This window comes from Thamnophis sirtalis, unplaced genomic scaffold (assembly GCF_051295495.1).
Source record: "Thamnophis sirtalis isolate CommonGarterSnake01/CBP01778 unplaced genomic scaffold, rThaSir2_p1.2 scaffold_2, whole genome shotgun sequence".
In the NCBI taxonomy this organism is placed as follows: Eukaryota; Metazoa; Chordata; class Lepidosauria; order Squamata; family Natricidae; genus Thamnophis; species Thamnophis sirtalis.
This window is the reverse complement of record NW_028261382.1, coordinates 152629562-152640717: the sequence shown is the minus strand read 5'-3', so window position 1 is coordinate 152640717 and position 11156 is coordinate 152629562. Positions and strand designations below refer to the sequence as shown.

General features: G+C 39.1%; 1 protein-coding gene across 2 annotated transcripts; it reads left to right on the top strand.

Annotated features, from left to right (window-relative positions):
• The first annotated feature begins 4713 nt into the window (after positions 1 to 4713).
• On the top strand, positions 4714 to 10886 carry ZBTB14 (zinc finger and BTB domain containing 14). 2 transcript variants are annotated; one of them, XM_014053829.2, is made up of 3 exons: positions 4714 to 4837; positions 7972 to 8047; positions 8552 to 10886. In XM_014053829.2, the coding sequence occupies exons 2-3, from the start codon at positions 8045 to 8047 to the stop codon at positions 9893 to 9895; spliced, it is 1347 nt and encodes a 448-aa protein (XP_013909304.1). In that variant the 5' UTR covers positions 4714 to 4837; positions 7972 to 8044; the 3' UTR covers positions 9896 to 10886. The 2 variants fall into 2 exon arrangements, with proteins under 2 accessions (XP_013909304.1, XP_013909303.1); XM_014053828.2 differs by lacking the exon at positions 4714 to 4837 and adding an exon at positions 4925 to 5115.
• The last annotated feature ends 270 nt before the right edge of the window (positions 10887 to 11156 follow it).

The window sequence follows — 11156 nt, the reverse complement described above, 5'->3', positions numbered from 1 at the left end:
CATTTGGAAGCCATTAGGACAATGGGATGAGGCATGCACTAAGCCTGGGAGACAGAAAAGTCTCTAGTTAATGTGGTTTGTTGGACATCTTTATTTGATTTTGTCTCTGCTGACGGACAAAATACTGGGTTGTTGCTTCCAATTGATGTGGTTTATAATCCTGGGTTAAAATATTATTTGGTCAGGTGGGGAAGGAAGAGAGAGGATCGTGAATGCCTGAATGAAATGTATGAGGCCAGAGAACTCTGAAGTATAGAAGCCATTACTATGGCCTTGCCCCAGCCAAGCAGGCCTCTGACAGGATTCTCAAGGTCCACTCTTGTGGATATGACAGGATAGACAGAATTTTTGTTCTTGGTCATCAATACAATATCCATGTATGGCTGTATACAGAAAAGTAGTATATCAGTGCAGTGATCTAACAGTAAACATAATCCTGAAATAATAGGTTTTTCCCATCCATTTCTGGACCAGTTTGTCTCATGTACAGATAATCCTCAAATTTTGACAGCATTGAGACTGATATTTCTGTCATTAAGCAATGCAGTCATAAGGCACAACTCCCAATGTTTAATGACTGCAATTACTGCAGTGCTGCTTGCTGTCATTAACAAATCCACAGTTGTTAGGTGAGGCAATTTCTTGCCAGTTTCCCACAACCAAACTCAGTGGAAAAGTCAGCAGCAGCTGTAGAGATGATGTTTAGGCATTTGTGATTACAGGAAGTAATCACAGGTAATACAGGAAGATGTTTTCAAAAGGCAACCGGACTTTTTTCTTTGAAGACATTCAAGAAGCTTCTTCAGTTCTGACTGAATGGTAGGAAATGGGAGGATTTATATTTTCTAGCAGGTCAACAGTATCTCCTAATTGTGTTCCCTGGGAATTCATATTAGCTTTTTTTTTCTTCTGAGAGAATATAGTTATATTAAAATGAAAAACCCTGTAGGGTCATGTATTCTGAAAATCGTATGAAACAGTATTGCTGGTAGGGCTAGAATTCCTGTCAAAACCATCAGTAATCAGAGATAACTCATGTAGTTGATATAGTTATAGCCCCAATATCTGGATCATATTGGTAAAAACTAATAAAGTAACTTTTATTATGATAATCTTAGAGTGTAAATTACTGTAGTCACAGTTGTGACAAGAATCTAATAGTAATAGGATCTAAGCTACACAATAGAGGGAATGTAGATTGCAATATTCAGATCAGTGAAGAAATTCAAAGAATGCTTTTGAAAGCATCTGGGTTAAAATAACAGTAATATTACTAACATCTGCTATTGATAAAAAATGTGAATGTTTTTCAAAAGCAAACTACAAATATGTCAAAGATATACGACTTAGTAACGATCAGAAATTTTAAATAATTTAAATTTAAATAAACTTCCTGCCCTTTCTTGTTGAGAATTTTCAATAGTTTACAAATTAAGCTACCCTTAATTTGATTTTAACCAATAAGGATACTAGACAAAACACAAAACAGATCTATGGAGGAAATTGAGTATATACAGCTGGATTTCTTGATACTAAGGGAATCCAAAACTGAGTGTCATTGGACTTCACTTTGAACTTTGGACTTCATTTAAAATAGTGATAACTATGATGCCATGCCCATGGTAGCTAATGGGAAGAGAAATTCAAAATGACTAGGATTTAATTTAAAATGAGATACTAAAAATACAATGGCATAAAATGGTATATAGCAGGACCCAATCTGGCTACACGAAATTCTGAAGTGAAACACTCTCAACATATAAATGAGATGAAAAATGGAATAGTTCACCAAGGAAGAATACGAGATTATCTAGATTTGGAGAGATGGTGTCATGAAAACTAAAATTCAACAAAGGATTCTAAAAACAACAAAGAGGAAATATGTTTAAAGGGAAAAATATATAATATATGCTACAGCACGGGAGAAATGCAGAAGGGTAATAATGCAGATAGGTAAGAATGAATAAAGATGACATTATTTTTTGCATTCTTTTGTTCAGTACCATACAATGCTGCTTGAAGGAGTAGGACTACAGCTCAGCCATGTTAAAAATGTAAATATCTACTGCGTATGAATTAACTAAATTTTCCAGGAATAGGTGTATTACATCCTGTCCAAATACAATGAAGAGAAAGCTGGACAGCCATATGGGAAGAATATTTAAATTGATACGTACAAGGGAGTCTTTCAACTCTGTGACTCTCAAATTCTTTCTTTTCATTTTAGGTTTAGAAATTTTACTTAAGATATCACACCTAAGAGCCTAACCTTATTTTAGGCACTATATCTTAGTCTCCCCACCCACCCACCCCCCACCCACCCAGTTCTATCGTATTTGATTATGGGAGACTGCCCATAGAAGTCCTGCAGTTTTGGGGGCAATAATTTTCAGAAGTGGTTTGCCATTGCCTCTTTCCCTGGATTGAGAGAAAGTGATTAATCCATGGTCATCCCACTGGCTTTGTGTCTATGAGGGATTGGAACAGTCCTCCCAGTTTTAGTCTGAGGCCTTAATCACTATACCACACCTGCTTTCATATATTACTTTATTTTCCTTTTGTGCAAGGGAAACACTGTTACAGGAAAATAAGCCCATGATTGATAAGATTTCAGTCAACTGTTACCAATTTTATGTATTTGCTTCATAGAATTAATTAAGGACAGCTTCATAGAATTACTTTTGCACGACTTTCTAAACAGATTTTGCATGACATATTGAACTACAAACTAAACACATTTATTTTAGTTTAACATAAATGTACCCGATAAACCAAACTTCTTTTATTCACTGCACAACACGGTAGGGAGAAAGGAAGAAACAAGGTACAAGACCAACCACACAGCATACACTGCCATACACCAAAAAGATTTTGGTAGCTGTAGAACTTGGAGGTGGGAGATAACTCCAATGTAATCTACTGAATTCTGTGCATGGATTCCCCTTATGACTATGTAGGGCAGACGGAGAGGAAGCTAACCACCAGATTGCAAAAACAGAAGCGAGCAGTCAGACGAGAATACCTAAACTCACTAGTAGCTTCACCCTGCAATGAACAAGGACACACATTCAATTTTGCAGCTATTAAGATTGTTGGACAAGCAGGTACAAAAACAGCCAGGGAAATTATTGAAGTCTGGGAAACGGGCCCCTGTTCAGGCACCAGGAGTGCTGATTTGCCACCACCCTATTACTTAGAAGGGAAGGGCCCAGCAGCACAAGCAAACAACAGCTAATGACTTAAAAGCCAGCCGTGAACCCAACCCAATCAATATCTAAAAAGCCACTATACAACAGGCACTATAAATACCACATAGAAAACAGCACACACTCTGCTAGAGAGAAATTCCCTGAAGATGGGCTCCAGCACAAGTCCAAAAGCTTTGAAGACAAAACTTCTGGTCCCGAAAACTGACCCAGATTGGATGCAGCAACATTATCTTGGGACAAATATATTCATCTTCATTTGTCAATTCATTATCTTTATTTATTTACAATCATCCCTAGGATGCTGTGACCTAGAGGTGGAGCTTTTGGCTCACAATCAGGAGGTTGTGAGTTTGATCCTAGGTAGAAGCAGATGTAGTGTCCCCTGTTTGGGCAGGGGTTTGGACTACCTGCAAGGTTCTTCCAACTCTGTTAACCTGTTAATGATCATTTTTCCAAAATGATTTCATGTAAACTGACCAAACCATGGCTATAATAACCAATACATATAAACAATTGTAAATACAAGTACAGCAAATAAATGTTTAAAAAGTAATGTACAAAGACCTCAAACGTCTATCAGCCAGGGCAGCTGTGACAATGCTTTTTGAGAAGGGATCCAGTCCCTCGCTTTCTTTCCTTTAATCGGAAAAAAAACCCCATCTTTTCCCCAGGATCGGTTTATGATTCAGTATGGCACTGAGAGCCAGAACCCAGGATAGCAAAAGTTAGTCGTCAGCAAGCAAACCTGTTGTCGGATCAGGGCTCTTTTCACCAGAAAGCCTCTTTTCTAGCGCTGTCTCCTCAGCGTAGGCCCCATCTTTGGCCGAGAACCGGGACAGGGGCTCAGTTGCTACGGGGAAGTGGGGTGGGATATCATGGGCAGGACAGTCAGGATTTCAGTCTCAGAATTTACGATTATTATTTTCTCAGCGTGGAAACGGATTTTTCCGGTCCTTTAAATAAGCAATGGCATGAAACGCAGCTTTCGAAGGAAGGTTGAAGCTGTCATTTATCATTGTTTTTATTGTTGGTAAAGTGTAGCTGATATATGTACTGGCATAGGCGTACGTAGAGACAAATTATTTCTCGGCAAATAGCTCAATGCGTGGAAAGACGAGCCAAGGGGATGCTTGCTTTCTTCCGCCGTCGCCGCAGCAGAACCAAAGCGGCTAATCCAGAATCCATAGCCCTGTCGGCCGCTTCCATCTCGCGCGGCCCCGACCACAACGGCAAGAGCCAGAAGCGGCGAGGGCGCGCGAGCCCGGGAAGAGCGGCAGAGCAATGCAGGCGCGCCTTTCCTCCTCCCCCTTCAAAAACACCCGCCGCCGAACTGCTTCGCCTGTTTAAAAGATCCCCGCAATGCCCGCCCTTTCCCCGCGGGGGGCGCGCCCTACTCGCATCGCGCATGCACGTTCCCGCCTCCGGCGCGCCTCGCGCGTGCGCGCGCGGGCCATCCAATGCTCGTGCAGGAAGCGGCGGTAACGGCTGGAGACGCGCGCCATTCCCCCCTACATTTCCCCCCCCAAAATCCCAAAATCTTTGCTTGGATCAAGCACTCCCGCCACCGTAACCCCAACCTCTCCCCTCTCCCCTCCCCAGAATCTCCGCGCGAAGCGCAGCACGGGCAGGTAAGTTTCGACGAGCATCTGCGCGCGCACTCGAGGCTCGACTGCTGCAGGAGCAGCAGCAGCAGCAGAACCGGAGGGAGGCGGGGAGGTGCACTGGAGAGGTTCCGCCGCGCGCCGTCCCTTCGCTGGCTCTTCCTGCGCGCGCCGTTGAGTCTGCCGGCCTGCAAAGGCTGCTTCGCGTTACTGGAACCGCCCCCGTCTCTTTTACCGGAGGCAAGAAGATGCCGGAGATGGCGCAGTCCCGTGCAGCGCGGCAGCAGGCGAAAACTCGCTCCGGGGTAAATGAATAGCTTATACTAGAGTCCGGCAGCCCCGCCCATTCGTTAATGCTGGGGAGCGCGAGCGAGGGCGCGAGCTCTGCCGCGAGATTTAGCGGCTGAGGGTGGGGGGCGAGGGAAGGGGTTGGAACGGAAGGCTGTTTGCTTCGCTCCCGCGCGCGCGGGTCTTTGGCCTGGGCTCCGCCTCCTTGGTGAAGGGAAGGGAAAGGATGGGGGAGTCGCGCGTGAGGGGATCTGTGCACTTCGCTTAGCTGCAGCCCCGTCTCAGCGGGGCACAGTCGTGAGGCCTGCACGGGCACTAGCACGCATGCACCGAGTATGCACCGTGCACGTTTCTTACATGGTTACTCGCACGGAGCCGCCAATACTATTTTTTTCTTCTTTTTTGCCTACAAAACGTGCACGTTAGAATCGCATGCTCTTTTTCTACGTTTAGCTATGGGGGGAGGGGGGAGTAGCTTGGAAATCGGCGTCGTTTTCCTGGTAGTCATTTTGATCTCCCCAATAAGCATACTTTTAATGCTTCAGAACATTTAAATGTTAAAGGATTTTGTTCTTTTTATTGGTGCCTGTACCATTCGTTACAAGAAAAAGCTTCTTAAAAACATAGCACTGTTATTTAGATCGGTAGGTTCGATACGTACTTCCGAAAGCTCATTAGCAAATTTCAGGAGTCGAACATAAAGTTGAATATTTAATGTGTGCTGAGAAGGTAATGTTTTGGGATTCGCTTTTGAATCGGTATTCCAATTTTACCTTACAGTAAGCTTCACTGAACCTACCGGGTTGCTTTTGATTTAAATAAATATGCATAGAATTGTTTTATTCTTGGTTTAGTTCCTTTAGCTTCACATTTAAAAAATATATATCTCTGGATTATCTGTTATCTTGGTGAGTTTGCTATCAGGAAAGATATCTTAGAAAATAATTGAGGAAATCCCCTTAGAGATTTATCAAAAAGTTAGTAAAGGATGGTGGAGTTCATATATCCCCTAAAATTGAAAGATCACTTGAGAAAATTTTATGCATGTTTCCAGGATACTCAGTGGTAACATTTTGTCTAGGCATTCTGAATGCATGAGAAAGAGCTCTCTATATTGTACAGTATTCATGAATGCTTGAGAGATTAGAGGCCCAATCAAGATTTTATCTCTCATGATGAATCTCTGTGAGCATAGAATCCTTTTTGTATGCACTTAAAGGCATGAAAAATTATCTGACTCAACAGTCCAGTAAAGAAAAAACAACATTGTATGTCCTTCTATGTTCATCAGTTATTTTGCATATTCTGGAGCTTTTTTTTACTGATCCAAGCAAAAGTGAAATCAGAGAACTGATCCCCCCCCAAAAAAAAAAATACAGCATTAAACTAATTGAACTAATCCACTATTATAGTCCAGATTTATTTATAGGGTAAATTGCATGTCTCCACATGAATTCTAGTCACTTCTTGTCAATGCAAACAATGTTTTGTACTGGATGTCTGAATAAGAAATTTGCATATGTGAACCAGGGGTGGTTCTTGATTTACAAATCCTAATTTAGAATAATGGTAATTGGATAATCAGATAAGCTAGGATCAATAGTTTTAGATGGTAGAAATTCTGCAGTATGTGGAAAAGAGCAAAAATGTGAATATGAAAGGTGCCAACAAACAACTTTCTGTCAATAACCAGGATCCTACTTTATGATTTTTATAGACCTGGCTATTGGTTAACTATTGTACTAATATGAATAGGCCAATCCTAAACTTGTAAAGGAAAAAAAGCTTTGGAGGCAGTTAAATTCAGAGAAGAAAAGTCTTTGGTAAAAAAAAATGTTGAAAAACTGAGTAATTTTCAGTCCATTTGTGACATCAGACAGTTGATCAGTTTCTTGCTTTAGACAAATGTGTACATGATTGCAAGCACCTGTGCCTAACTGGTAGTAAGCAAATGCAGTTATTTATTTTAATTCAAAAGGTATTCCCAATTGCTATCAGTTCTCCACAACAGACTAAAATGCTACTTTTGCTGTGGATAACATCACCTAGAGCAGTAAGGGAGCTGTTTATTTTGCATTTTTGAGGAAAATATAATGAAAAGACATGCAAAGTATTTATTAAGGAAAATTCCTGTCCAGGATGACCCTGTGTTAATGACATGAGTAGAAATAACACAGAGAAATGAATAACTTGCTTTGAAATTGTGAAACATAAATAGAATCTAAGACCACAGCTTTAGTAAAAGTGCTATAATTAATTTTTTTTTTCTAACTGCAAAATATCAATTTTGTTAGGTGGCTATCAATTAAATTAGGATAAAAGTGTTGTACATTAAGAGAAAGAATATTGACTCGACATAAGATAATTTCTGTTGTATTTTGTGCCAGTTTGTCACATCTACTAAATGAACCACTAGGAATCACTAAAAGATGGTATTAAATTTAGAGAAGCCACAAGAAATCTGGAGAGGTTCCATTCAGAAAACAATCATGAGGACCATAACCAGCAACAAAAGTTGCAAGTCCTTCAAGTTCCCTCTCTTGCTACACCTTTGTTCTTTTCCTGGGTAGGTCAATGTATGTAATTGCCCATTATTTTGTTGTTGTAAAAACCCAAAACTTCTAGGCCTCAGGTATCGTTCTGAAGAGTAAAACTTACTCTTTACAGTTAAAATGCTTTTGTACAGTGTCAATGGTACAAAGAATTTGGTATGAGCATTTCCACCATTTGGGATACCTTAAGTTTGGAAAATTGCCCAGTCTTGCCAGTCATAAGTTTGTTATGTGACCTTGACCTAGTGATCTAACATAACTCACAGGATTGTTATGAGAGTGAATTTTTTTTCATAGATTTCGTATTGTTTTCTTTTTCAGGTGCAGGGAGTCCAGGATAACATTCTGCTTCCAAAACATTGCTCAGATACTAAGGAAAGATCTTTCCTTGTTCATGGTATATTTCTTTGTTTCAATTTCCTTTTTTTGTCTCAGTAAACTATTTTATTCTCTAGTTACTATAAATAACTTTGAGAGAAAAGGAAGAATCTTAGTCTTGTTTATATGCTTTCCCCTTTATTTAATGTTTTCTGCTTTATCTCCTGGTTGAAATACAGCTTGTCTCTCTGTATTAGTTCTTTTTCAAATACATGTTCTTTTTGTTTTGGTTTTTTTTGCTTTAGCTCAGATAAAAGAAGGAATAATATATTTCGGCAGGTAAAAGAGAACTCCAGTCAAAGGCTATTATATTTATATTATTTATAAGAGCTGTAGTTCATTAGTGAAAAATATAACACTTTTTCTCATGAAATGTATACAATAATAAGTAATCAATTTTGCATTTGAAGGTTGTTCATTTACTTTAAAATATTCATCAGCTTAATATACATTCAAATGTGAAACTTTTTTTTACAATATCTTATTTTTATTAAAGTAACTTAAATACATTTGTTTTTTCTAGGAGTTTTTCATCAGTATGTCTGAAACCATTAAATATAATGACGACGATCACAAAACTGTGTTTCTGAAAACATTAAATGAGCAACGATTGGAAGGAGAATTTTGTGACATAGCTATTGTTGTAGAAGATGTAAAATTCAGGGCACACAGGTGTGTTCTAGCTGCTTGTAGTACCTATTTTAAAAAACTTTTCAAAAAACTGGAAGTTGACAGCTCATCTGTAATTGAAATAGATTTCCTTCGATCTGATATATTTGAGGAAGTGCTCAATTATATGTACACAGCCAAGATTTCAGTTAAGAAAGAAGACGTCAATTTAATGATGTCATCTGGTCAGATTCTTGGTATTAGATTTTTGGATAAACTTTGTTCTCAAAAACGGGACGTATCAAGTCCAGAAGACAATTCACAGTCAAAGAATAAGTATTGTCTTAAAATTAATAGACCGATTGGGGAGTCTAATGATAACCAAGATGATGAGGTTGAAGAAATTGGCGATCACGATGATAGCCCATCGGATATGACAATGGAAGGAACTCCTCCTAGTCAAGAGGATGGTAAATCGCCAACTGCTACTTTGAGAGTTCAGGAAGCAATTCTGAAGGAGCTGGGGAGTGAAGAGGTTCGAAAAGTGAACTGCTATGGTCAAGAAGTAGAGTCTATAGAGTCTGCTGAAACGAAAGAATTGGGATCACAAACTCCTCAGGCTCTAGCATTTAATGATGGCATAAGTGAAGTTAAAGATGAACAGACACCAGCATGGACAACAGCAGCTGGAGACATGAAATTTGAGTATTTGCTTTATGGTCACAGGGAACAAATCGCATGTCCAGCATGTGGCAAAACATTTTCTGATGAAGCACGATTGAGAAAACATGAAAAACTCCATACTGCAGATAGGCCCTTTGTTTGTGAAATGTGCACTAAAGGCTTCACTACTCAAGCCCACTTGAAAGAGCATCTAAAAATCCATACAGGCTACAAGCCATATAGTTGTGAAGTATGTGGAAAGTCTTTTATTCGTGCACCAGACCTAAAAAAGCACGAGAGGGTTCACAGTAATGAAAGACCATTTGCATGTCACATGTGTGACAAAGCTTTTAAGCATAAGTCCCACCTGAAAGATCATGAAAGAAGACATAGAGGGGAGAAACCTTTTGTCTGCAGCTCTTGTACTAAAGCATTTGCCAAAGCATCTGATTTAAAGAGACATGAGAACAATATGCATAGTGAAAGGAAGCAAGTAACCACAGCCAGTGCCCTCCAAAGTGAAACTGAACAGTTACAGGCAGCTGCCATGGCTGCTGAGGCAGAACAGCAACTTGAAACTATAGCTTGTAGCTAAAAAGAGGAGTGGCCAAATGCTGGAAAATGTTCGGACTGAAAAATTCACTACTGAGTATTTTAGCGTGATTTAGAAAGTAGAAATATAGTTGCAGTTTGCAGCAAAAAAACCTCATATCAAGCATGGATAAGACCTTAATCAAGGCATCCGTCCAGTTGGATATAAATTTTTTAGAAGTCAGACTAGCTGTGTTTTATTCCTCTCTTTAAAGTGCTGGGTTTCAATGCATGCTTTGCCCCATTGGAATAAACTCTGCATGTGGAATGGAAGATGTTACACTCCGATGCTCAGTGAAATTAAGTCTTAAGTATTTGGATTTAAGCTACATTTGTTTCATTTAATCCAGTTGCTTGGCACCTAAATATGTTGTTTTATGATTTAAGAAGATCCTAAATTAGAGATTGTCAGCAATGGTGGGAAATTATAGGATAAGTTGCCAAGTCAAAAATAAATACTTGTTAGAGATTCGTTGCACTGCAAGTGCTACGTAGCTGAGTCTCATGGATTTCAGCAGGAAGTAGTACCATGTGAGTAAAACAAGATTAGATTAATTCAAAATGTGTTGATTTATTGGCCTACAAATTGTGCTGTTAGCAAACAGTTTGATAAATTATGTCTACTATAACAGGTATTTTTTTAAAAAATGGGAAATTATGAATTTTACTGAGTGCAAGAATTAATTTGTAGGAGGTGACTATTAATTTCCAATGTTCTAATCAAAAGTAATGAAATGTAATTAGATTTCATATTTTATTTTGTTGTTGTTTCTCTCCAGTTTAATCTACTGTCACTATTGATAAAAGGTGCATGAGCAGTAGAAACTATAGTGGGTTTCCTCCCATAGATGGGTGGCAGTGAAGCTGCATGGAGCTTTTCATTAACTGATATGTTTTAGATGCAAAATGGCCAACGTTTTAAGTAGCGTGAATTTTTTTATTCCTCCTCTCCCACAGAAATAGAAATAGGAGATATCAGGCCTGAAATAACACCATGAAATTTAGGCATCTTCTTATTATAAATTTTATTTTTAAAAAACACAACAAATAATAAAAATTGATTCCAGTGTCATTGCACCATCTGGTTGCCTCTTGAAGTCCTCCTTATGAAGGAAATGACTCTTAAACCACTGCCCATCTCTAATTAAACGACGACTACAAAACATCCTGATGTTTTTCTTATCTTTTCTGATCACTGTACTTTGCAGTCTTATTAACACATATTTCACATTAAGCTTCATTATACTTATTGAATTTGCTCATTG